This window comes from Branchiostoma lanceolatum, chromosome 5 (genome assembly GCF_035083965.1).
Source record: "Branchiostoma lanceolatum isolate klBraLanc5 chromosome 5, klBraLanc5.hap2, whole genome shotgun sequence".
Lineage (NCBI taxonomy): Eukaryota > Metazoa > Chordata > Leptocardii > Amphioxiformes > Branchiostomatidae > Branchiostoma > Branchiostoma lanceolatum.
This window is the reverse complement of record NC_089726.1, coordinates 10,994,856-11,021,342: the sequence shown is the minus strand read 5'-3', so window position 1 is coordinate 11,021,342 and position 26,487 is coordinate 10,994,856. Positions and strand designations below refer to the sequence as shown.

The following is a 26,487-nucleotide window of genomic DNA, read 5'->3' as shown; positions in this document are numbered from 1 at the left end:
TGTATATTGTTTATTGAACAAAAGCTTAACATTTCATGTCACCGGAGTGCCACAATGGCATCTTCTTTGATAAGCTCATAAAAGAATTTGGTCTGATGATTCTTTTTTACGACCTGAATTTTCATCTCAGTAAATCATTTTTGAACATCTAGTTAGGCCATCCCACTTGCAATTATATCCATTTCAATAACAGGAACACTACTGTCGATAAGACACTGCATGGCAAATTGAAAGAAATAAACCACTCATAGCGTAGGCAATATACTATTGTTGTTGTATTTTCTCTCAATGCAATACAATACAAACATAACATTTAAGAGATCTCTACATACCACTGCACCTCAGTTATTTGGTTATCTGTAGCCACTTGATGATGCACAAATGTTGACACAGTAGACTTGAAGGATGGTAAAAGTTGTTGAGTATGTCTTTATTTCAGACAAAAGACACCAAATCACATAAAACTCTGTACAAACTCAAAAGAAGGCAACCCATTTTAGATGAATACTTGTGTATCAAGTTTAATATGCCTCAGTTGCAAGAAGCAAGACTCTATGAATTTTATGTCCAGCAAAAGTCTTATGGTTAATATGGTGCTTGTGATGTAACAAATATTTGTGTAATCATTACCAGTATGCAACTAAGCTATTCAGTTTCGTGAAGCTTCCAAAAACAAAAATCACAGAAGGGTTTATAAACTATGCCATCCGAAAATGACATCTCAGAGAGTATACAGCGGCTCTGGGACCTCCTCTTCTGGAGGCAGGATGACCTTTGCTGGGTCAACTACGTTGGGGTCTATGAGTGGTCCACCTTCCCGTAGTCGCCGCGCATACTCCATCTTTCCTTCTCTCTTCACCCAGGCACGCATGCTGAAAATAACAGCAGACAACTTTAGCACAGTTATCGGTGGAAAAAAATTATGGACTTACAATACATCAATGTACATGTATATTCTGAAAGCTTTTCAAAATGGTCAGGCTAAATAAATTGGTGGAAAAATAAATGTCAAGAAGATATCCTAGACTTATTCCTGACCATAAAAATTGATGGATTATGAATTGATGATACATTGTAATATCACCGTGAAGGCTGAGCCTGGAACTGAAACAGGATGACACTCAGGCTAATATCATGATAGATACACTGTAGTACTAGAGATTGTCATTAAATGCAATGGAATCTTTGGAACTATTGACTAAGAATACAAAACAGTCCCAAAATACCAACAGAGCCAACAATGTTAGAGATAAACACAATCAACTCTGTCTGTCTTTAATGAACAATAAGTCAAATGCAGGGCTGTCTCCAGATTTAATTTCTTTTCCCACCCCAGTCATTGTTTGGGAGCCCATGTTGTTATATAATTACTCTTCATTGTTAAATCTGATATGTATTTAATCAATATCAATATGAAAATACATTTTCAGGCCTCGAAATTAACTTTTTCCCCTACTGTCCCAACATTGTCCCAAAAGTGGATTTCAACTGTCCCGAAAGTGTCCTGAAGTGTCCCAACCAGGGCCAAAGATATGAACTTAGTGTCGGGTCTGCATTCAGTTCCAGAGGTTCATGTTCAGGTTTGGACCTATACTCAAGTCAGGACCTGAGCCCAAGCTAATCTGTGTTAGAATTTTTTTTTTAGTTATATACAAAATTGTGTATTGTAAAATAGAAAATTGCATGAAATTTGAAAAATATAATACATGCAAAGGTATATACACTCAGTAGTAAACACAAGTTTCAACAAAGTTAACAACCAGAAATATTGTTAACAACCTGAAATAATGTATTTTAATAGGTTATAAAAGAAAAAGCATAATTCTGCAGAGTTTAAAGACTTCATTGATACGGTGGCTCTTGGGGAGGTAGAATAAATCCGAAAATGTTTGATTTCTAATCTTGCAGGGCAAACCTTAGTCAAGTAAATGAGGTGTGACCATCCCTCTGCTGACCCCCTGTCAGGGGAGCAGACATGTGCCACAGCCTAGCTGGGACAGGCTTTCCTTTCACTATGCTGAGTGATAAATGATGATTGATTTTGAGAAGACTAGTACCACACCAAAAACAGTGGGGGGGACCAGTATACAGTTTCACAAGGGAGGAGCACAGTGGCACTCAGGAGCCCTGATTGTCCCAAATATGTCCCGAATTGATTATTGAGTTGTCCCAGGTCAAATTTTGGTGGCCCCGGGACATAGGGACATAGTTAACTTCGAGCCCTGCATTTTGTTAATTTCATGAAGTTCAGATATTGTGGACGGACAGGGCAGGGTAAAAGTCCCAACAGGCAACAAGCAAATTTCCATCCCAGGATGGTGGGATGGGCCTTGGAGACAGCCCTGGGCAAAAACAAGGGTGTTAAAACTTAAATCTTATCTCTTAATACTTAAGAAGACTTACTATCTTTCCGGCATGTAGTATAGATAGACGGGTCCCAGCACCAGGCAAACAGAGATAGCCCAGAAGAAAAGTGCTCTGTGGTTCTTCATATCTTCAATAGGGTCCTCACTGAAACCTCTCCATTCCCAATTGATGTCCTGTAATGAAGGAAGTAACAACATGGTGATGAAACGGCATTTGTTACATCAAATTATCTCAAATTATGTTTGAATAGAACTTGAATGTAGTTTAGAGAGACCATTAACTGATGAAGTAGTTGTATGGTTTCATCTTTTAATATGTACATGTATCTCCAGAAATTATCCTAACTAAAACATTTCACACGCTGATGAAGGTTAGACATCCAGGTAATAAGATCCTCAAGATAACAGTTACTCAAGCAACTTTTTCAAAACCTATTCAGTTGCTTGAGTAACTGTTACCTTGCGTAAAAGTTTCACAAAACTAGAAATATACCAGATTGTCATAGTAAGCAATAAAATAGCTGGAGGTGTCATTTTCCATTGATTGCAAGAAAAGGCAGAGAATGGACTCCAGACATGTTTACGATAGCACTCCATAAAATACAACTTTCTCACGAAGTTCTTATCAGGCAACTCACGGTGCACAGGGAGGTCGGGTATACACCGGAAACATGTCGGAAATACATAGTCACGATTATCTGGGAATGTATCGGGAAATGTTAACAGTTGTCCTCCAGATTTTACACTGGTCGGAGCACCATCGGTGTTGCATCGGTCGATGTACATTTCCCGACATCCACACGTTATTTCACCGACGGTCTGATAATTCCTGATAAAAAACCCATGGTTTCCCGACAAATTTGTCGGTAATACGTCGTTTCTTTTTCCCACAGACTTCCGATGCCGGTCGTCAAGGCAACAAGTAACAAACACGTCGGAGGGGACTCCCCGGCTTGGATGAAACCATGGCAACGGCGTTGATTGACGGGTAGCCGCTGTACTGGTTACCATGGACACTGCATGATTGACAGCGGAAAGACAAGCACGTGGTCGTCGCGGCATGCAGCTTAATAAAAAGGAAACTTCAGACGATAATCGATCAGCTGTTCTCCAGCACCATATTTGACATTTACGGATGTTAACTTTTATTGTTTAGTTATAAGACTTAGTTTGTACGTAGTTTGTAGTAGAACGTGCGGAACTCGCTGTACTGTTTGTTGTGTCAATAAAACTTTTATTACAACCGGCAAAAAATAAAATATTGAAAGGAACGATATTTCCGTAGAAGTCTGTAATCGGCAAGTATGGGAAGCATAGTTAAGATATTATACTCGAGGAAACATCGATAAATTCTTAATAACCAAGGAAATTCATGTCAAAGAACGCGGAAGCACAAACCCGGGATAGAACCTGCAACTCGCGGCGCCGTACGGCAGCCATTTGTTCGCAAACGCAAGCGGCGTATCGCGGTGAGCTAAATATTGCGGCGGGGTAACAATACCTTCAAACCACTTTAGTACAAACGGCCCATCACGTGGCGTTCCACAGCTGAGTCCGTAATGAATACACTTGCATTGTTCTACGGTCGAACGTTACGTGTTTCTGTCACTCATTTCGTTTCATTAATAAATATTAGGTGGTCGTCGTTCGCTAACAAAGTGATAATATAAAGAATTGACGCGATTTCATTTTAACAGACGACAAGTGCCCATATCATATACGTAAAATAACGAACGTGATTGTAACCAGCGCTGATAGCTCACCTGGTAGAGTTGTTGTCCATCAATCCGAAGCAGGCAATATGTACAGGTTCGAGCCCAACGATCCATTTTTATGTTTTATTTTTCTCTGTTACAGTCAACATTACTTTAATTTATTCTTTATCTTCATCATCTTATGTTTATATTATCATGTTCAAATTTTTGTTATTGTTTATTTTTTTAAATCAACCTCTGCTCCTTGATGAAGGTCTCTGGGTGTTGTCTTTGCACTTCTACTAGTTGACACGTCGTTTTGTTCTGACGGCGTCTTTGCCAACGCTAACAAAGCACGTGAGCCATCATCAGATATCTTTCCTAGCCTGGTTGGGACACTGGAAAAGAAAACAAAAATTGGTTGTTACTTACAATTAGAAACAATGGCGATCATTTTTATTGAAACTAGAAAACATCCCAACAGTTTGTGAACAAACGTTCTTTTTTAATTGTTCGTGGAGCCGTCAACTTCTAATGGCCCAAATCGCTGTACTTCGCGCGGGAAGAAGCGTTGATTTTTGCGCTACGTAGTGTTTGGTTGAACTGTGGCAAGAATCAGCAGTAAAACTGGGAGGAATATTTCAATATTCCATAATCATATTCGTTACATGAAAATAAATTGACAATATAATTCCGAATCCCGTAGTCACTAGTCAAGTCGCAGCATGTTTTGAACGTTACAACTAAAGTCGCTTATCCAGTGCGAGATTCAGTAAAAGTAATGGAATGTTTGATAAAACCTCATTGATATGACCATCATAACACCCCGGTTACCATCTAGGAGTACTAATACTTTTCTTCTCAGTAGTCATTCGTTTCTCAGTAGTCCTTCGTTTGCCGTCGGTGACAAGAAATTTATACGGGCAAGACGAAAGTTACGGATGCTGGACAACTGAGTTGCATCGACAAAGTTCGTTATCTCTCTTAATGTTTGCAACTTTCATTTCGTAGTTTGATTGTATTTCCTGATTTATTTCAGCAATTTACATTATCATATTATTTCAGTATTTCTTCTGTTGTTCACATACAGCGTACTAAATTACCGTGGTCCGGAAAAATGCAGCCGATGGTGGTTAATCCGTCTCGATGCTTGAACTCCTGTGGACCAACTTCAAGTTCCTTCAGATCTACACAACATTAATTCGACCTGTGTTAGAGTACGGCTCACCGGTGTGGGGAGGACTGCCTCGTGGGCTGTCTGACGAGGTCGAGAAGGTACAGAAAACCTGCTGCAGGATTATTGGAATCCCCTCCGACCAGCTGCCAACCCTGGAGAAGCGGAGACGCGAGGCATCCGTGCGTGAGTTCGGTAGGGTGGTGGCGGACGAAACACACCCCTGCCGGCACTTCCTTGTGAAATCCGGAGACACTAAGTACGATCTAAGACAAACTTCAGCCAACAAAGTACCGTTGAGCCGTACGAAGAGGCACGAACAGGTCTTCTTCCCCAGAACTCTAAAATTGATGCAACAATGAGCCAAAAGGTTACATTGATTGCCATGATCTCTATATCTGTTAATGTTTTAGCTTAGTATTTGCACGATGATCGCCAACAAGATTATATATATCTAATGTGACTATGGTAAGCGTGCTTTTAACAGATTTTACATATCTATTGTGACCGTGTCAAGTGTGATTACTGTTATTTTGTTAATAGAATATAATTTGTGAAAATTTTATGTGAGTTCATGTTAGCTTTCCGAACTTGTTAGTTCCGGGGAACGTCAGGTGTTAGTGACATGAAACAAACAGTTGGAAAAAACCAACACCGAAGCAAACAAACAAACAAACAAACAAACAGATCAATACGAAAGCAACCTGAACGGGAACAAAACGAATAAATTAATGAACAATTGTCTTTTTATTAAAATGAATCGATGTGTCCGGAAAGTCCGTCCCCATCCTCAAGCACGGCCGGTATAACTGGCCCGCCGGTTGTCACGAATCTGAAAAGACGAATATGGAATACATGAGATGTAGCTATAAACAGCATTATGTAGTGGTCAACTATCCACGAATAACAATAGCGGCGGAGTTTTAAAAAAAGGACCCCAAACAAACAAACAAACAAACAAACAAACAAACAAAATTATCTACCAACACGGTAATAATTCAATGACCTGGTTTGCCTTTTGACGAAAATATATCAATGAAAATTTACGGTAATTAGAAAACAATGGAAAAAAATGTCTAACTCGTCCGACGAGATATTGCTACAATATCGTAATAATCGGGACCTGACACCCATCATGACCGCGAGTGACCTTTTGCGTGAAAACCGATACATGCCCGACATTCGTCGGTAATATATAGGAAGGCTATCGGGAAAGCAAGGGGCGAACTCCATTGATTTAGCCTGATTTCTGGATCTGTATCGGGTTCAACATCGGTAAAAGCTGCAGGGAAAAACCGACACAAATCTGGTATTATTCCGTTACCAACACGACATATATCCCACCTCCCCGAGCACCGTGACTACGATTTACGGTCAAGGTCAACTGACAGTTTTACACAGTACTACTGTTCTACCAGAGTAAACAAAATAGCACAGACATGAAGAGTATGTCTTGGAGCTTGTCACGTATGAAGAAATAATGGTGGCAAATGACCTTTTTAGGATGGCTCTTAAAGACATGAAGTTTGTAATAAAGGTATAGGAAAGCAATACAGGAGTATGGACGATAGTAAAACATGCAGAACATTTTAGGAAAGAAATACCAAACCTCATCTTTGAGTTCTCCAGGACGGTCACCTCGTCTCACTATCGTTTCTCCCAAGGGAAGATGCAGTTTCTTTTCTTCTCCCACCACTTCAGCCGTGGTACTTTTGTCTCCACCTGCGCCGGTTTTTAGGGCTGCCACTTGGCATCTTGCAAGGGTTTGGAGCACATTTTTGCGAAGGAGGGAGCGACCTCCGCTCACCAGGAGCGACGCCATTTTGGTACTCTGAGAAGGTCAAAGGTTAGAATAAACTTTCAGTTTTTCATATTTTTCACGACGCAAACTATCAAAATCATAGAGGCTATGTCATTGATCTTTTAATATAAGTTTAAATACCAAAACGAGATATGAACAGTGAACTGTTTTTAGAACATTTTTTGTGGGTTAGAGGTCGTTTCCGCTTCTAACCGGAAGTTGTGAAATACCACGAGTTCGTCAGCTTTGCCAGCACCTCAGCTGTTGTGTTGCCGACCCAGACAGGTAAGCTGCCTACTCATCAAAACCATCTCTTTGCGGTTGATGCAATCCTTAGTCGTTCTTCTAGGTTTTCTGCACTTCTTAAGATGTGTACAAGATGAGGAGAAATCTTATAAAGTCTTAGAAATGTCCAGGTGTTAATGACCCTGGCCGATCAGTGTTTGTATCCTATGTCTACGAATAGTCTAGACTTCTTTTGTGTCCTGTTATCTGGAATGGCCTTGTATACCGGCCCGCGCACTAGATCTTGGACATCGCTGGACACTGTTTGAATAGTAAAAAGGCGTAGTATTGTGGTCAGAAGAACGTTGTCTGCAGACTATGTAATCTAATTTGATCCGATTCAGTGACCGTCACCCCTGGGTTAGCCCGGGGCCCCGTTTGTTTTGATTCTGATGATAGTTTGAGTCATCACGTGACACTATGACTCAATCATATAATCATAATGTTTTGCATGCCTCAGCTCACATGTCCCGTGCAAATGAATCATGATGATTCAAATATAGCCGTCATGTACAAGTTTTGAATTATCTGAAAACCCATAATTGAATTTTTATATTTCACCTTGATGTTATGTTAGGACAAGGCCAACAAATTGGGATCTGTTCCTTTATTGTTCAGCAACCCTTAGGCATAACAGACAGCCAGATCAAATTACACCATATCAAATCATAAAATTAACAAACAAACAACCAATCAATAGTTATTTGTGTTTCATTATGCTGCATGTTTTTAACTCTCCTGCCTAAGTATGTATTTTATCTAAGAATTGTTTGTAAAGCTCTTGCCTGTTTTTTAACAAACCTATATGTCCTCATCTTTTTGCACTTGCTGATCTGACATGTAGCTGATCAGAGAAGCGTAGCAGCCGTACATGTTTTAATACACAAAGTTTCTCCCACCAGTATTGATCGGCCCTTGGGCACTGTTAGGATATGGTGAATGTAACCTCCGTAAACAATAGCTTTAACAATTCATCAACGTTTTCATAAACACTTTTAGGTCTATGACTGTGATCAGTCAGTGTGATTCCTGCATGCAATGCAAAGGGTCTAGCACTAAGACTTGCAGTTCATATATGCCTTAAACCTTAAATGCCACATATTCATCAACAGGTGTGCAGATGTGTATTCTAAATCCTGTTCACCTTAATACAAGTCCTGTTAGCCCTATAGAAAACGACTTGAGTATTCTACCCCACCTTTCCCCCTGTCCCTGTTACATTTCTCTTTCTGAGGAGCTGCCAGTGATATACAACAGTATTGTTAAAGCTCACAATTACAGCCAGCTGCACCCTGGATGGTGAACCTAGTTCCCAGGCCTGTAGATGAGGCCTTGCCATTGTGCCAAATGTTAAGAAACACAAAAAAGTTAAAGGTTTGCAATATGTGTCTTAATGCATACATGTGTTGTTCACTGTGTCTGTGAGTGATTTGAAAAATCATAATTTTGTTTGTGTTCTTGACCTCCAATCACCAGTAACCTAAGTTTACTATAGTTGTGTATAAATGTATCTACATATATTTTCTTTTTTCTTAAAAAAAAATACCTGTCATACTCAAGTGTGACATGATTATTTTGCAAGCTTCATATGCAAATACCATTATATGTGAAGTTCATAGTGACCTGTCAACACTAGATTGACACCTACTTCTACAACTTTGAATTTTCGATTTATGATGAATTCTTTGAATCAGGAGGTAATCACCGCTAACGATACAATTAAGAGATTGTATTGTTTAGTAAGAATGCTGTTATTCCTGCTGCTGATCTCCACAGAATTTGCGTTAAACCTCATGGGAATTTTGTCTTCTTTCTAGTTCTAATAAGATAGCCTTTAAGTACCAAATTATTAATGCATAGTGGTTACCACATTAGGAAACAGGGAGATAGTCTAGGGAAGTCATACTTTTTTCTTATTGAGGACAAGTAAGAAAATTACTGATTCATGGATAAGAGGGAGTTGAGATTACAATGTATGTTTAGTATTCTATAAATGCTAATTGCATGTTAAGATATACCCAAAATAAGTTACGCAAGCAACTGGATAAAATATTGTTGCTTGAATAACTATTTTTGGCGTACCTTATTTCCTGGATGTCTAACCTTCATCAACGTGTAAAGATTTGTTTACACGGATGCGTTTAGGAAAACACTTATGGAAAATGTGGTGGGAAATATCTTGCACATACTTTGATTTGTAATTTGGATGCTAGTAGTTTAGAGTTATATAAGGAAAGCTATTGAATCAATACTAGTATGACTCAGAGGCCTTTATTTGAGTATAGATGTGAACATGTGGATAACCTATTGCACCCAGGACTGTTGTACTGGTGCACAAGTGTTAGTCATCAGCTACAATTTGCTATTCACAATACCTTAAAAGGACATGCACTGTGATGATTAGACTCTCATTGTTGTACTTTGTCTTTCCAGGGCTCCATACTCTCAGGAAGAGCATCATCATCCCGCCTAATTTGCGCTGAAGTACCGCCCCCTCCCCCTCCTCCCCATATATAGCTGGCTATGTGAGAGCCCTGGCAGCATCATGGTACAGTTCAACATCTCCGAGCGCCAGCAAATAGGCCTCACCTTCCTCCAGTTTCTTGAGGAACACGACCTCAAGGAGGCAGACCTGACCAAGAAAAGGATCAAGGAAATCTACAACACCAAGTTTCGGCAGGCCCAGAACTTCCAGAAAATTCCAAACTGTTCATCCGTACTGTTCACGCTGAGTCGCATGAGGAAGATACACATACAGTCAGATATCGTTCGATTTGGTCCCCGAAGATTGCCTTTCAGAAAGAGTCGACTTGCTGTAGACCAGTACATAGGCTTGGCCCAGGCAAGGAAGAAGGAAGTAAAGAAAGTTCCAGAGGACCAAAACAAAGTAGAACAGCCTCCACCAGTTTTTACTTCCAGGAGACAAAGGGTACAGCATCTACTGAAAGGGCTGAAGACAAGAAGGTAATGTTGTAATAAATGCACAAAACTCTGCTAACTGAATGATTTTAACAGTTGTGTCTCCATTCTTATCTTTCATATCTTTCATACAATTTTATGGGTAATGTGCCTTACTGGTAGCACTGTATTGGTGCTCCTATGTACCAAATTAGTACTTGTTCACTGGTTAGAATGCTGAGAGATTTAGTCATGTCAGTCATATTCATATTTGTTTTGAATTTACAATTTCCAGACTTGAGCTTGCCGAGAATAAGGAGGAAGTACAGGTGTTTACTGACCATGATGCAGAGGGAGGAGCCATGCACGTCTCCCTCCAGTCTGGGGAGGAGCTTAGGTTCAACATCAACATACGCAACGCCAGTGACACTGAGAGTGTGCAGTTCTGTAGGTAAGAGGAAAGCATTAATGATAATTGGTCGAGGGATGAGTAAGCCTGCCTCTAAACCTGGGGTTCGAGGATTCAAATTTTGGGAGTTGTCACTCACCTTGTCTGACTAAGTCGCACTTCTTTCAGCCCTCCCATTATTAAAACATCAAAGTTTCAAAATAGCCTTTGCAGTTAAGCTTTTGAACAACACATTCTAGACAAACAAAAGATCTATGACCATTTAGAATGTGCTTTTGACAATGCATTCTTTTGCAGGTGTGAACTCCTTTGCCGTGTTCGTGCATTCCAGCTTAGTGACCAAGAAAACATCAGCCAGGGATTTGGACAAAAAACTGTTAATCTTCAGCCAGGTAGGACTTCTGCGGAATCTGTCATTGTCAAAGATAAAACTGCACCTTGCAGTGTACTTCGTATACAAGCAGACATTACTGTAATGTAGTATCAGATATCATCATCATCATCATATCGTTCGTGTTCCTACCATAAACACTAATTTACTCTATTTCTACAGTTGACCATGAATCCATGTGCTGTTAGGAAGTTGACAGTTTATCAGCATAATATGTACAAGGTTCAACATGCATGTATGATAGAGTTCTGATGTTTTGTTGCTGCTCAATATTTACTGTATTACTCTGTATCTACATTACAGGACAACAGTACACAGTAGAAGTCAAGTGCCTGGCACGGTTTCTTGGACAGTACCGTGCTCCCATTGCACTGGAGTTCCGCAGGCCGGCTTCAGCTACACCATTCCATATCGTTCGCAACCTGTCAGCCCGCGTGACCAACCAGATGGTAGACGAGCTTCGTCCCAAGGTCCCATACAAGCACCCGCCGAGAGTCACTTACAACAGGCAGAAGTTAAAAGTTGTGGACGGTGTGCCTCTTCCTCCGTAAGTGGTTTTATTTGATATTGTCCTTGCATTTGGTATGAGCTGGTTGTAAAGTTGTCATTTGTAACAGTTGTGGATGACATACCCTTTTCTCTGAAAAGTGATTCTTCTTGATGTTGTCTTTTCGTTTGATTTTACCTACTAGTAGGTGTTTATCATAATGTTTTTATTGTTATTTTCCAGTGAGTCTCAGGGCCAGTTGGAGCGAGTGATTGAGCTGGAGTCCTTCCCCGTTCCTCCCACCCTGAGACGACTCATCAACAGGGGACTTGTGGAGAAGGAAGACTTGCCAGAGCCTGACAAGACTGACCTGCACATCACCAAGTAAGCATTCTGAAATTTCAGATGTAGGCGATTTCTTTTGCATGATTCCAAGCAGGACAAGTGTCTTTTTAGATACACACAATGTCACCACTCAAGTAAAGAATTCTTGAAATCTTCTGTGAAAAACTATCACGTGTTATTCAACTTATTGGTCACAATCGTTTAGCCAAAATCTACCTGCATGTGAAAGGATCAAACCTCTAACCATAACTACCAATACATAATAATATTAAGCAAAGTCTATACTGGCGTCAATGTACGGAATGCAAAAGATTGCAAGTTTCGTGAAAAGAAAAATAAGAATCTACCAATGGTCTATAACCTTGTGTCAGTGTACCTGCCTAAGTCTAACTGATTTATTACAGAGCTCTGCTGGAGAACAGCATGACTATCAACACGCTGTCCCCGCGGTTCTCCTGCCTGCTGCACATGGAGGAGGTTCAGCTGGAGGTGGACATCCGCCGCTACGACATGCAGGGAGCCGTCATGACACGCAGCGGCAACATGCTCCAACTGAAGGTCAGAACACGCAGTTCAGCATTCACTGTAATATGTTTTCCCCTGAGAAACAGTCTAGCCAACAAAGCAGTAACAACAAAAAATAGAATGATCATAAAGTGTAAGCTGTGATGCTATTATATGTTTGTAATGTTTGAATGTTACTTTTTTATACCAGGTACCTGGTCTTGCGGAAAATCGACCATCCGTGTTGAGAGGAGATTTCCTGTTCGCTCGTGAGAGAGGGCCAGATGGCGTGGACAGTGTGGAGTTCAAAGGTTATGTTCACCACATAGAACGGGACTGTGTCAGCCTTGGCTTCAACTATCGGTTAGTCTATGATTACATTTTTTACATTCTTGTCCTTGTGTACTAGTCTTAATGTCTTTTCTCTGTCAAAGATGGTAGATTGGACATCATCCTTTCAAATTCTGCAGGCCAGTTTGGCTTTGGTAACACTTGTCAGTATGGCATGCTCTCTCTCTAATATAGAGAAAGAGAGGCAATATTTTATTAACTGGCATTCAGCATGTACAATTCTCCTTTTTTCCTAATTTATTTATTTATTTCTGTTTTCTTTATCCAGGGTGGACGAACTCAGTGCTAAACGCACTCAAGTCTGTTGGACTGGTACATGAATATCATGGCAAAGTTCAACGTTGTTTGCAATACTTGAAGGAATTAGACTCACCAAATTTTTGGCCATCAGAATGAGTCTAAACGAAGCTAAAAATCAGATTTTACCTCAGCTAGAAAAATCATAGTTGCGATTGGGTAACTTCCAGTTTGTGTCCTTTAGGTTGTTGGACAAGTTTATAGACGGGATGAAGTTCGACGTCCGCTTCACGTTCCACCGCCTGCCGCAGCGCCTGCAGCACCGCGCCGTGCAGCTGGCGGAGGAGCACAGCCTCGGAGACGTGCTGTTCCCCACGCTGCAGATCGCTGGGTCAAAGGGCATCCTACGCTCTCCCACTGAACAGCTGAAGTGAGTGTTTGTAGAAGAAATGTTGACTATTTGTTCACAGTTAATAATATAAAGAAATCTTCATATGCTGTGTTATGAGACAAGTACATACAGCCATTTTGTCACCCCTATGTGATTTACAGTTGTATTTATTTTTACTTCCAAGTTTGTCATCATAATATATCTACCTTGAAAAGCTGTGTCACAAAATGTAGTCGAGTAAGATAAGCTATGTCCTTCCTTTACTCTCAGCCACATTAAACCTGAATGTGGTGCGAATCTAACTTGGTGGTTTGTTTACTAGGCTGTATGATCGCTCCATAGAGGAGAATGCTGAGCAGTACCTGGCTGTGCGCCACATCGTTGCTGGGTCGTCCCGCCCTGCTCCCTACCTCCTATTTGGTCCGCCAGGTACCGGCAAGACTGTTACACTGGTGGAATCCATTAAGCAGGTGTGTACCTGAATGTTTTCTGTCCCAATCTCTCCATTCTGAGACCCACCTATCAAGACCTCAGGATTGTTTTCTTTTCAAGAGGTAAAAAGGTAACTTGTTGCCACCAAGTACAGTAGATGCATACTCATTAGATAGCTTTAAACAACACTTGTTGCTAAATGAGTGTAATACAACCAGCTGCTGCAGCAAGAAGGGCCTGCAAAGCTGGTATGTTATGCTGAAGTGTAGCTATATGGACTATCAATCAATCAATGAATCAAACATACTTTTTTTCTCAATAGACATGGCAGCACTAGGCTGAATTGTTACAGTGCCTTTAAAACTTGTTGCCTGAATTATAAAATCATTGATATTTATGTTGAAAGATTGTTACGTTTAAAGTACGAAATGTGCATACAGATACAGTCAAAGGACTGAATTGAATTTCATTGCTTTTTTGTGTCCCTCCCCAGGTTCTGAAGTGCCTTCCCAGCAGCACAGTGCTGGCCTGTGCTCCCTCTAACAGTGCAGCTGACCTGCTGACCCAACGCCTGCTGAACCACATCCCTGCAGCGCAGCTCATCAGGCTCAATGCTCTGTCACGCTCGTGGGATAACGTGCCTTCAAGCATTAAGGTACAGACAGCCTTTCATTCTGAGTTATAAGATCTGGTATTTCTAATTTGAAGCATTGGGAAGCGTCATGTCTGTTTCAAACCCTTATGTCCCTATGAAAGACTGTTGTATTGCCCAGTTGCCAATTCAAGTACTAATATGTCAATTGAATGCATTCAACGTAATTTGCTTACAAGACAGAATCCAAGAAGCAACTACACATAGTTCTTTCTTAAAGTTTGACTTTTCTAACATTTGATAATGAATGAAAAAGCCTTTGATGACGAGGAAGAACTTTGATGGGAGAATTACCAGTGTAGTTAAGTGAGTTTTTGTTTCCCCAGAATGTGTGTAACTACGACCGTATGACTGGCAAGTACAGCTTCCCTGCCAAACAAGAACTGCAGAAGTACAAGGTGCTGGTCACCACACTAGTCACTGCTGGCAGGTGAGAAATCTGAGGTTTATTATGAGGCTAAAGTATTTCTTTTGCTGACAAAATTTGGCTTCAAATTCTCTGTGTCTACAATGTAAGTGGCTGCAAGTCTGTACGAAGTGCAAGTAGTAAAATTGACCATTTGTTGTGGGACTATAGTCGCCAGGGTGCTCCCATACTCTATCCTAACTAACAACCTAGTTTGTAAAGGCAGAGTTGGTAGCCCCGTAGATAACCAGGATGGCACCCAGGTTATAGGGGAGAGTATGGAAGCCCAGGTAAACTAACTTGGATGGCACGCAGGCTAGGACTGTAGAATAATGTCATCGTAAAAGATTGTACCCTCTATTTCTGTCATCTTTCCAGACTTGCCTCAGCCAACTTCCCACCAGGCCACTTCACCCATGTCTTCATTGATGAAGCTGGCCATGCTGTTGAGCCTGAGTGCCTGATTGCCCTGGCAGGACTGTTGGACTTCCACACCCCTGACGGAGGACAGCTAGTCCTGGCTGGGGACCCCAAACAGTTGGGGCCGGTCCTCAGGTCACCATTTGCCGTACAGTTTGGACTTGGTGAGGATAAATAAGTCTTATTTTCCTTTACCTGGGTTTTCAGGAGGCAACACTTAATTTGTAGGTCATTTTTCAAGCTTTGGGTTTTATACCTTTTTGCATGCACAGCCCATTTAGAATTGCAGTAATTCCTGCTGCTGATAGGGGGAGCTTCAGAGAGGTTAAGTCAGTGTCCATGCCCTGGACACATTGAGGGATATGATTAGGTTCACCATTACATCATCATATGAAGTTGATTTGATATACATGTATTGGAGCCCAACAAAGCCTCTTGAAGTATTCACCATAAAGGATATACCTACTGGATATATACTACCTGATCCATCTGCAGCTTGATTTTACAAAGAAAGTAGTCCAGATTTAAGTTTTAGTTTCTGTATGTCTGGAGTCAGCAGTGCCACAGATCTACTGATGACATGATGAATCTCGTAAGCAGAAACAAAGTCAGAACAGTCATGGATATTTGTAATTTTTATTTGTGCAATTTCATAAATTTACTTAAAGGACAACTGAACAGAAAATACTTTACCTGTCTGTTCTGGCTATACATTGAGAATGTTAGACATCCAGGTAAACAATGTTTATTTACAGACCAATCAATCTCTACAACAGTTACTGGGTAAAATATGGAGATTACTTTCGGACATTGGGAGTGACATCCATCACTCTCCTTCAGCAACACTAGAATTTTAGAGATGCTCTACAACTGGATAAGATGTGGAGATTACTTCTGAATGTTTCGAGTGACATCCATCACTCTTCTTCAGTGTCACTAGAATTTTAATGATGGTTGTCACTCGAAATGTCTTGAAGTAATCTCCATATCTTATATCCAGTTGTAGAGATTGATTCGTTTGTAAATGAATATGTACTGGCTGTAGTTTTTCATTTTTTGCATTTGAAAAGGCAGTTCACCTAAAGGAAACTTCTACCACTCAAGTTCTAGCTCTATAAATTAGAAATCATTTGGTCTAGTCTCTTTAGCAAACTCAGTCTGTTGCAGGACACACAAACAAGGTGTCCACTCTGTAGACACGACATGACAAAAGCTGTCTCCCCAACATTTGTCCAACCTGAGATTCAAACAGGCTGCTCACAGGTTGTAGTCGTCTGTTTGTTCTGAAATTGTATTACTGTCTCTGTGGAGCACACCAGGTAAGGAGCTAGCCCCATCAGCACCTTTTGTGTGCCCACCTGACCCACTGTCAATAAAGGTATCGCTCTTGTTTGGCGGGGTGTTCAATAGCTCCTGTGTAAGGAATACATCCTATAGTTTGTTAAGTGCCTCCACTGTGTGCATCCTACTCTTTGCCTGACCCCAATCTGTCCAGCAGTGAAAATTGATCACCACAAGTACAACGGCTGGAGATAAGTACAAGGGCAAATAGTGCTGTCCTGCCACCAGGTATTGTTGTTTGGCTAGCCCTGCCGTATCTGGGACAGGGCCTTCTATTCACTGACTGCTGTAGTACAGAGTTTGAAGTGGGGTTTAACAGATTAAGCAAATCCAGAGTTTTGTTAGTAATACTGTCAGAGCACTATAAATGTCAAGTTCAAAAGGCTGTTAAGTGGTAAAATAAAGTTGAACATTTTGTAGATGGAAGGGCCATATATTCAAACTGATTTTGCTTCCAAGCTTTTTTTTTAAAGAGATCATGAGATTCCATTTAGCTGTTTCAGTATACATGGCACCTGTAGGGTTTATTCTCGCCTCTGAAAAATGCCATCAGGAGAGACGCAAGTTATCATTCCTGATATGTCTAAGCCCTGTACCCCTTCTACAAGGACAAGGACCTGCATTACACTTAACATTCTCTGTCTATGCCATACATGTAAGTCTTGTATGTCATGCCTGTCAGTCATGACTTGAGACTCTTTTCAGAGGAGACAAGATGTTCTATTTGTTTAGCCCACCAAAAAACAACAAACAAGGCCTGTCAAAACGCATAACATCCATAGCAAGCCTGTGCAACCATTTAGTTTTGAGCTATTTTACTGTAAATTCCTTTTATATAATGTTGTAATGTGGAGACTACCATAGAATCTACCAGACAGATCATTACAGAAATTGACAACCTTGTCACTTGCACATATCCTTGACACAATTACACTGCCTTCTGTGGTTTTACCTCACGCTTGGTATGCTGTTCCTTCTTTCTACCAGACGTGTCCCTGCTGGAGCGTTACATGAAGACCTGCGACCTTTACCAGCGGACACCCGCCACTCCTGGCAGCCAAGCCGTGCCCTACGACCCCAGGTTTGTCACCAAGCTGCTGCGTAACTACCGCAACCACCCCGCCATCCTCCACCTGCCCAACCTGGAGTTCTACGACGGCGAGTTGATACCGTGTGCCGACAAGCTCGCCCGCGAATCCCTCTGCAACCTTGAGCTGCTTCCAAAGAAGGGCTTTCCCCTCATCTTCCATGGAGTAGTTGGAGAAGACTTGAGGGAGGAGAGGAGCCCGTCATTCTTTAACCCAGAGGAGGTGGTGACAGTGCTGAGGTACACACGGGACCTACTGGAGGCCAAGGGACTCGGCATCAAGATCACTGAGAAGGAGATAGGGATCATTTCCCCCTATAGGAAACAGGTGGGTGTGATAAAACACTTTTGATTTTTTACACTTTTGGTAGTTTTGGTGTGTATTGGTCGTTGAAACAAGAAGGGATGGATTGCAGTTGTTCTCGGGATGGGGAAGAAACAAAGGAATTGCCAGGTTGATTTGAATAAAGATCGATTGATTTTTTTCCATTGATTTATCGATTGCTTGATGTCTAGAAAAGAGAGCCACTCGGCATAAAACATGAGAATAAAAGCTATAGACATAGGAGAACACAGAAATTTGTTAAGTCAGCTTAATACATGAAGTGTGATATGCAACATAATGCATGATCCATCAACAAATGTCTGATGATGATGATGCTTTTTAGTCAGTGCATGTTATATGATTAACAAGCAGTGCTGTTTCAGGATAAAAATGCTTATTGCCATCAACATTCTTTTTCCAGGTGAACAAGATTCAAAGGATGATGAAGGCACATCACCTGAGCAACATCAAGGTCGGGTCAGTGGAGGAGTTCCAGGGAGAGGAGAGGCGCATCATCATCATCTCCACAGTCCGCAGCAACCCGGACTTTCTCCCGATGGACGTAGACTTCAAACTGGGCTTTCTCAGGAACCCCAAGGTGAGACCAGGATAAACTTTTTGCAAGAAACTTCAGTGTGACACCTATGTTGGAAAGGTGTTTTAAGTGTTGCTAAGTTGTAACAATAAATGTTCATGGTTGGATCATTTCTCAGAAGAGATGATTCAGTAACAACTTGTGTTTAGTGTTAATGTTGTATTCTTCCTTCTGCTTACAGAGGTTTAATGTTGCCATCACTCGCAGCAAGGCCCTGCTGATTGTAGTGGGAAACCCGAACGTTTTGAGCAGAGACAAGCACTGGAACAGGTTTGTAACAGCACAGTACTACAAGTCAGTTAAGATACAAAAGTCATGTACAAAGTGCACAATGAATTCAACTTGAAGTTAGTTTTCAGTTCACAAATACTGTATACACATTTGTTTGTATAGTTACATGTAAGAACTTCAGCAAGCAGCTTGCACTTTGAATTCTAAACAAGAACAAGCATGATATATATTGTATATGGTTGAAAAAAGATTGTAGCAACATACAGAGAAAAAATTGAATATAAGTTGTCTGCTCCCCCTCGCAGCTTCCTGGAGTACTGCATCAGGAACAATGCCTATGTCGGGTGTGATTTCCAGACTGCGGAGGATGAGGCAGAGGAGATCACACAGAGGCTTGCAGCAGTGGGGCTGGATGATAAAGGTAGGAGCAGGGTTTACTCACACTCCTGACTGATATGTACAGTCAAACCTGCCCAAGAAGACCACTCAGGGGACGGATAGAATCTGCTCTTTGTGGACAGGTGGTCACTATGTACAGGATTCTTAATTCTTGTGTCAATAGGAAAATTTATTTTTGAGACCAATAAGTAGTCACATTGGCCAGGTGGTCCTTTTGTAACGTGGTCACTTGTATGGGTTTGACTGTATTGGGTATACATGTAGGTGTATCGACGACTCTCTTTCATTGTAGCTGAATGGCATTGAGTTTGCAATTGATGCGGCTGAATTGGAAGAGTTTGGAGCAGCTGCCATCCAGGGCAAACTCAGGTGACCTCATTACAGCAATTATCCCAATTGTTATATAATAGAGGTCACTTTAAGTTTGGTAAGGCACTAGGGTTTTGAAATACTTCTGTCATCAACTTAAGCCTGATTTATTTCAACTTTTTGCTAAATCCGAGTAGATGACCATAACATTTTCAACTCACAATGTTTTCTTCTGTGGGAAGCAAAATTAACATTTTACTCTGTAATTGTACGTAATTATAATAGCATGGTTGTCACTAACATATGTGTGAAATGTCAAGGATGTTTTCACTTATTGCAGTCATCAGTGAGACCTACTTTTAAATCTGATTGACAGACTTGTTAGAAAATACAGGAAACATTTGAACAAGGATGTGGTTGATTACAGAATGTTTGACTATTTCACTGACACTTTATAAAGGCACTTGAGTTGGTGCAAACTGTTTGTTTTTTTTGTGTACAGTAATACAGCAACAGTTGTTCCAATATGTTTTAACAAGTCCAAATTTTGCAACACGTTCTTGTCTGGTCTTAACACTTTACAAATTGCTTGAATTTACTACATTGTTTTAAGAATATCTTAAGAAGTGCTTCTCATACCCAGAACATGTAAACATGTTTAAGTGTGTAATGTTCCATTTTCCTGAGCTAATATTGTGAAAACGTTTCAGCTTGTTTCATTTGCTGTTGCACACAAAAAAACAAGTATGATTGGTTATTTTTACAGAGCTATTTTGCCAAATATACAAAAGTCATGATTTGAAAGGGCAGTTGGCAAAGGGCAAGGGCAAAGATAACTGTTGGGTCATTACTGCACTCTGCAACCTGGGTGGTATTCTGGTGTGAACTAAAGCCCAAATAACAGCAATGTGTGATTCGTCCTGCCAATTTTCATGGGTAACAATTATGTCGTAAGGGACACATTTACAGCGCAGTAACCCATTAAATGTGCAGCTGTCAGAGAACTAACATGCTAAAGCTATATTTATTCTAGAATTCGGCCCATCTTCCAATCAGAGTAAGCTAGTAACTAAGACCATTACACATTAGTGGTAAATACGACACGAATGTATAGACCAGAATTTAAACCAAGGCGGCAGACTCTTGATATCTAAGCAGACATATGAGTTTGGATTGTTCGTGAACGTCCAATGCTGCATTTTCCCACTCTATGCCACTCTATTTTCCAAAATCTATCCAGTTGCTTGAGTAACTGTTACCTTGCATGCCTTAATACCTGGATGTCTGACCTTCATTGGCGTATACTAACATATATATTTCTTTGCTTCTCACAAAATCATTCTCTGAATCCTACAAACTAACACGACCACCATGTCTCGCTTATACAAAATATTTTGTCTAAAGAATGTTCTGTACCTTTTATTCCAGAGCCAGAAAAGGAAAATGATGGCGAGAAGAAGAAGGAAGAAGAGGAGGAGGAAGAAGACAGCGATGGAGACTGGGAGAAGATCGAAATGAGCGCCGCAGAGGAGCTTCTCCAGCCTTCGTGGGGGGCAGACCATTGATGGAAGAGCCTACCCAGAGGGAGAGGAGATGGAAGATGAAATGGCAGTAGAAGATGGATGAAGGGACTGAAGATAATGAAAGAGAAAGAACAAGAGAAGAGGTAGAAGATTGACACAACATATGCCTGGATAGCATTTTTAGATATTTTGCCCAACATTTTTCAATCCATTGTCAATTTTGAGGGAACATGATTCCTGTGCCAGGCTGTGTTGAGACATTTACTAGCATTTTGTTGGTGAAATACTATCACAAACACGGATGCCTTTTGTTGGTACATTACCAGCATGGAATAGGAGAAAACACACAAAAATCTTCCAAAGAAATTTGCCACTTTGCCATAGCAGTGTTTCAAGTAGCCTCATTGGTACGTAGTAAAACCATCATTAGCACTTCAGGCCAGCACCCACAAACATTTTTGTGCCCCCCCCTTTGGAAGCTTACATGATGTCTGGCAGTATTATGGCCCAACATATCATCATTAAGGGAGGTTGTTGACAGGAAAGAACAGTCGCTATGTCAGGTATGTCAGACATCGGTGTAGCCCACTCCTGAGGAGTCTCAGTCATGATCTGGTGTGCCAAGCTCCATATCAGTGCAGGACAAGGTCATGTTTGCACAACCAAGGTATATTTGCACTTGGACTTACCTGCAGGCACAAAGTAGTAAAATGAGTTTGTTTAAAGAATCCAATGGAATTTGGAAAATTTAGCAAATAGTACTGCATTGTACTATTTGTCAGTATGAAGGAGAACCTTTGGGTTGGAGAAGCAAAATTTAACTTTCACAATGGTTTTATATTGAATTGAAATGTTCAAGCATAATTCATTTTTAAACAATGCATCTATCTTTGTTAGGCCTTTTAGTGTTGTAAAATGTTAGGTGAAAACAGGAAAAAAAAACTGATAGACAAACGTCAGGTGTATACTATCGGTTACTGTCTCCTGAATCAGCATTCTATGGAAGTCGGATTGCTGTTTGACATAGTATGTTTATACGAGAATGAGTCAGAGTAAACTCAGATCAACCCAAACACTGACATGTTTGTTATGTAGCCAGCCTGGAGGATTGAAGGGGCAGTAGCCAGTATTATGATAGGATGGGCCGTGTCGTGGTGTTAGTGCCAGTCCAGTTGTCCTCAGTGCGGTGGATCTATGCAGTACTCACAAACTGAACCTCGCTGCGGAGGGTCCCGCATGTCTTCCACAGAGAGGAGATCGCAACCACATTCCTGCAGGAAAGGGACCGAAGTAGACTTTGACTACTCGGCTGGAATGATTGACTTTGGATTATGTGGAATTAGGACTTGTAAGCTTAGCATAGGGGTTTGTAATGCAGGGTCCATCCTGGTGTCTGGGTAGAGATGTGTAGAGTCCCTGTCTGAAGCTGTACAGTGTTGAGCACTTTGTCACAGGAGGACACACGATAAGCCCCTAGCTAGCAGCAGCATCATTAAGAAGCTGAGAGATCACCTGAAAGCTAAAGAAAAACAAACAAGAACTTAAGATAATGCCATGTTTTGCAAAGAAGGGAATACAAGATCAGCCAGTATGAACAGATAATCCGGTTGAAGGCAGTTTGTTTTGGGAATTCGGTCATAATGATTACCGCGGTGTATCAGGACATTCCTAAAACCCTGATGTCCCACATTTCCTCCGATTGCTGGAAAGTGTAGTTGTTAGTTGGCCTGTCACACGCTTTCAGAGCAATTGATTTTAGGTGCCTCCAGATGTTACTGTACAGCCTTTTTCATCTATTTTGCTCAATACTGTTGCATATACGTGTCTGTACGTTGTGTATGAATATTTACAATTAGAAGTTATTCATAACTGACTTCATTACATGACATAGAAGTTCTGAGGATCTGAATGAATGGGTTTTTCTGCATTGGTTGCTGTTCATATTCAAGATATCATAGAACTTTTAAGATTTTTTATAATGGACAGTTTCATGTCTATGCCAGTATCTGCATTACATTTTGTGAACAATTGAATGAAAAACAATAAAACAGCCAGGTGCATGTAGATAAGGATACCAAACTTTGAGATAATCAATACAATCTTTATACATCTTTTGATAAAGACTTGAATGTATACATTTTGCTGTACTCTTTTTAGAAGGAATATTCCAGCAGGCCTGGCAGTCTCCACATTTTGCTGCTCTCATATTTCCCATGATACAAAAGTTGCTTCAAAACTATATTGCAACAGGCACATTAGCCCTACATGTATATCAAGATTTTGAAAATGTTGCTGTCTGAAGTTTTTCTCATTTAAAAATCTTCCAGTGAATCTATCATATACGCCATTATAACTGCCAGTTGCATTCTTTATTACATTCTATGATGATCTGTATGATTTTGTGGTCAGTTTGGTTGATTGGTTGGCTGGTTGGTTGGTGAAATGATTTAATATGTTTTTACTAGTTTATATTTCTTGAACTAACTTGTCTCTAAGTGTTGTTTACTAACAGAAGAAGTTGAGCTGTTTTAGAGGGAACCTGGTTTTAGTATGAGTTGATTTTTAAGAGCCCTTGTATAGTAGTTAAGATATACATTTTACTGAGTGAGTCTACATTGCTTATATTTCATATCACCAACAAAAACTATTTTTCTATTTTGCACCTGCATAGCTATGATACATGAATCAGTGCCTCTTAGAATTTCTTACTGAATGAAAATTGTATAAATCAAAAGCCTGGAGAAGCAGTGCTTTCTGAGATAATGGGGAAAATGTTAATGATTGCATATGACTTAATCATTGGGTTTAAGTATGTTGAAAATGCCAAGCACATTGAAATATACAATCAATCTAAAGCTGACAATTATGTACTGGTACATTTTCAGCATAGCGTAGACAGAAACGTCAGAAGAGAGTTCTATTTGAATGTACTTGTAACCAACAGATATGTCTAAGACAAAGGTGACTTCTGAACAATGGAGAAGACTACAACAGTTACTGTGAAATAAACCGAGTGCAATACATGTGAGATTTAGAGACTGTGAAAGGTTCTGAGCATTTTCTCCATTCTTCAGCTGTCACCTTGTCTGCTTCTGATTGTTATTTTGGATGACAAACTGTTACAGCATTGCAGTCTTGTAGACTAGACCAGAGAAAGGGGGTTTATGGGTGTTCAGGGCATGACTGATCTTTGCATGTTGTATGTGTAGAATAAGTTATTATGGTATGGTTGACTTTCAATACTATACTCTATAGTAAACTACACTTCTCTTTCATATAAGTTCAGACAGGCTTACTCCACAGCTTTTAAAGTATTGTGTAGACTGTACTGCCCTTGACTGTCACCTTTACAAATTCTTCTGATGGATTTGTTGGTTTCTGGTCGCCAGTTTCTATCAACTCTTCCTAATGTGTTGGAAGGTGATACCGTAGAACACAGCTATGCTGAACCAAACCACCCTTTTTCAACATCTGGTCTACAAGACTTGTAACCTGTTTGAACCGTAGTGCAATTCTGTACAGTCGCTTCATGCTTTCACACATGCCTGCACAGCAAAGTCTACACACCAAAGATACAGACTGAGATACCCTGGAGCTATGCTGAAGTTGTCTCTGTGGTGTCTCATAGGCACAGCAGGCCAACACATTATGCAAATCAGTCTCTGTAAAGCTCAGATTACTTGTAGAGTGGTTTTACATGTATGTAACATTAGGTGTTTTAAATCCAATAGGGACTTGATTAGGTGTTTTAATTAGGGAAATATTCCTGGTGGAACTAATGTGAACAAATTAGGGTTTAGTTGCACTCTTAATGAGTTTAGATAAGTTTTGGTATTTGTACTGTAGAGTAGGTTGTTGGACGTTTTGAGAACTTGTTTTGTCCTTTATAAACTGTGTCATGTCAATTCTAAGGATGTTGTTGTGACTGTCAAGAAGTGCTTGGAAACAAAGATGGTGATGATACTTGATAAGGGGTCATATGGAGAAAGTATGACATTAAGGTTGCTGTGAACAAGGTGTAAGCATAGCTAAAACCTAGTGTTAACAACAGGCATTTGTCTAGCCTTAGCAACTAGCACAAGAAGAGGGCACGCTGTTCACAAAAGCCAGTTAAACCTCTGACAGACATCTTTGATAACATCCTTAGACTTGATTGGACATAGCTCAATGCAATTTGAGCACAATCTCTCCTCTTACCTCAACGTTATTAGTCTCCAAACAGACTTCACAGGGCTCCAAGTATTGTTCTAAAGGTGATATCAACATTTTACCCTTGTCCAGGTAGGCCTTGTACTAGAGCTAGGCTTGCATACTGCACATACCTATAGCTACCCAACTTACCCCCAAGAACATATATAGAAGCCCCGTAAAGTCTGTTTAAGGATTACAACAGCTGTCACATTCCATATGAAAGGCACCTGTGTGCCGCACTTAGGTGCCTGGGAGGCCTTGCAGTACTATTGTTGCATGTTCATTGGTTAGACCAACCTGACTACTGCTGTCACTGTCGTGTGATGTGCATAAGACTTTGTGTTACAAGTTTGTCAATATTATCATAACACAAGTAAAGAAGATTTCATGTGTCTGTGGATGCTGTCTTTGAAAGAATTGCCTCCCTGTCAAGTACTACATGTCTTCTCCGCTCAGGAGACCTGTTACTGTCGATATTAGCCCAGTTTTTGTGCTTTAGATTTTAATAAAACTAAATTTTCTCCAGAGATGCTTCCTGTTGTCTCTATGCATATCTTTGTATCACTATCAGAAGTATAGTTTCCAGATGTCAGTGTAAAAACATACAATTTTGACAAAAGGTAGCATAGACATAGATTCCACCATGACACATGTATAGAAACAAGTTCCCATACAGAGAGATCTAGAGTGTCTACTGGTGACTTACCTATGTCTCATGAGCGCTCTAAAATATCCTCATACCAATTCAGCAACTTGCAGAGTTGGTCAGGGCCACTGAAATCTCTAATCTAACATTTGTTTTATTCAACAATGAGAAAGAAACCGAGTTGGAGAACAGTTTATTTGTCATGATGTAGTTCACCAACTCAAATGAACTTTCATACATTGCAGCACTAAAGCGTTTGGAATTGCGTTCTTTGGTGTTAAAAACTCCAGAATTTTTACAAACAAATACACTCACAGACAGACACACACAGACAGAAACGCGCGCACACACACACACACACACGCACAGATACATACAGACACGCGCGCGCACAGACACACGCACGCACACAAACAAACACATACACACCTTCACATACATGTACCGACTCAACATATAATAGCCCTCTGTATACTACAACTGTCCCGCCCACTTTTGAACTCCGCGGCAGGTGCTAAACTTCCTGTCATCGGGAGTCTTATTACTTTCTTGGTCCTGTTTTCAGGTCTGTTTCCGACGTCTTTAAAACTCCGTAAC

The 26,487-nt window shown here is 40.5% G+C and overlaps 2 protein-coding genes and 1 long non-coding RNA gene across 3 annotated transcripts; 2 read left to right on the top strand and 1 right to left on the bottom strand.

Annotated features, from left to right (window-relative positions):
- Positions 1-404: 404 nt before the first annotated feature.
- Positions 405-7,083, bottom strand: LOC136435063 (NADH dehydrogenase [ubiquinone] 1 beta subcomplex subunit 11, mitochondrial-like). Its single transcript, XM_066428244.1, has 3 exons — positions 6,844-7,083; positions 2,404-2,540; positions 405-872 (listed from the first exon to the last, which is right to left on the bottom strand). The coding sequence occupies exons 1-3, from the start codon at positions 7,054-7,056 to the stop codon at positions 722-724; spliced, it is 501 nt and encodes a 166-aa protein (XP_066284341.1). The 5' UTR covers positions 7,057-7,083; the 3' UTR covers positions 405-721.
- On the top strand, positions 4,518-5,797 carry LOC136435064 (uncharacterized). The gene is made up of 2 exons (XR_010755805.1): positions 4,518-5,030; positions 5,151-5,797. It is a non-coding gene; the product is annotated as an uncharacterized lncRNA (long non-coding RNA).
- Positions 7,084-7,205: 122 nt separating the features above from the next.
- On the top strand, positions 7,206-25,769 carry LOC136435062 (putative helicase MOV-10). Its single transcript, XM_066428243.1, has 18 exons — positions 7,206-7,320; positions 9,754-10,284; positions 10,514-10,669; positions 10,925-11,019; positions 11,322-11,565; positions 11,749-11,889; positions 12,255-12,408; positions 12,566-12,717; positions 13,187-13,372; positions 13,656-13,803; positions 14,259-14,420; positions 14,744-14,847; positions 15,202-15,407; positions 17,572-17,999; positions 18,418-18,594; positions 18,773-18,861; positions 19,128-19,243; positions 20,959-25,769. Exons 2-18 carry the CDS (start codon positions 9,866-9,868, stop codon positions 21,093-21,095), a joined length of 3,114 nt encoding a protein of 1,037 aa, XP_066284340.1. The 5' UTR covers positions 7,206-7,320; positions 9,754-9,865; the 3' UTR covers positions 21,096-25,769.
- The last annotated feature ends 718 nt before the right edge of the window (positions 25,770-26,487 follow it).

Bases quoted from the DNA above. Each gene is read 5' to 3' on its own strand.
- LOC136435063 (XM_066428244.1), bottom strand. From the start codon at position 7,056: ATGGCGTCGCTCCTGGTGAGCGGAGGTCGCTCCCTCCTTCGCAAAAAT. The intron at 2,541-6,843 runs GTTTGGTATTTC...CCTTCATTACAG, and splicing joins CTGGAGAACTCAAAGATGAG to GACATCAATTGGGAATGGAG. The intron at 873-2,403 runs GTAAGTCTTCTT...TGTTATTTTCAG, and splicing joins TACTACATGCCGGAAAGATA to CATGCGTGCCTGGGTGAAGA.
- LOC136435062 (XM_066428243.1), top strand. From the start codon at position 9,866: ATGGTACAGTTCAACATCTCCGAGCGCCAGCAAATAGGCCTCACCTTC. The intron at 11,020-11,321 runs GTAGGACTTCTG...TCTACATTACAG, and splicing joins AACTGTTAATCTTCAGCCAG to GACAACAGTACACAGTAGAA. The intron at 11,890-12,254 runs GTAAGCATTCTG...GATTTATTACAG, and splicing joins ACTGACCTGCACATCACCAA to AGCTCTGCTGGAGAACAGCA.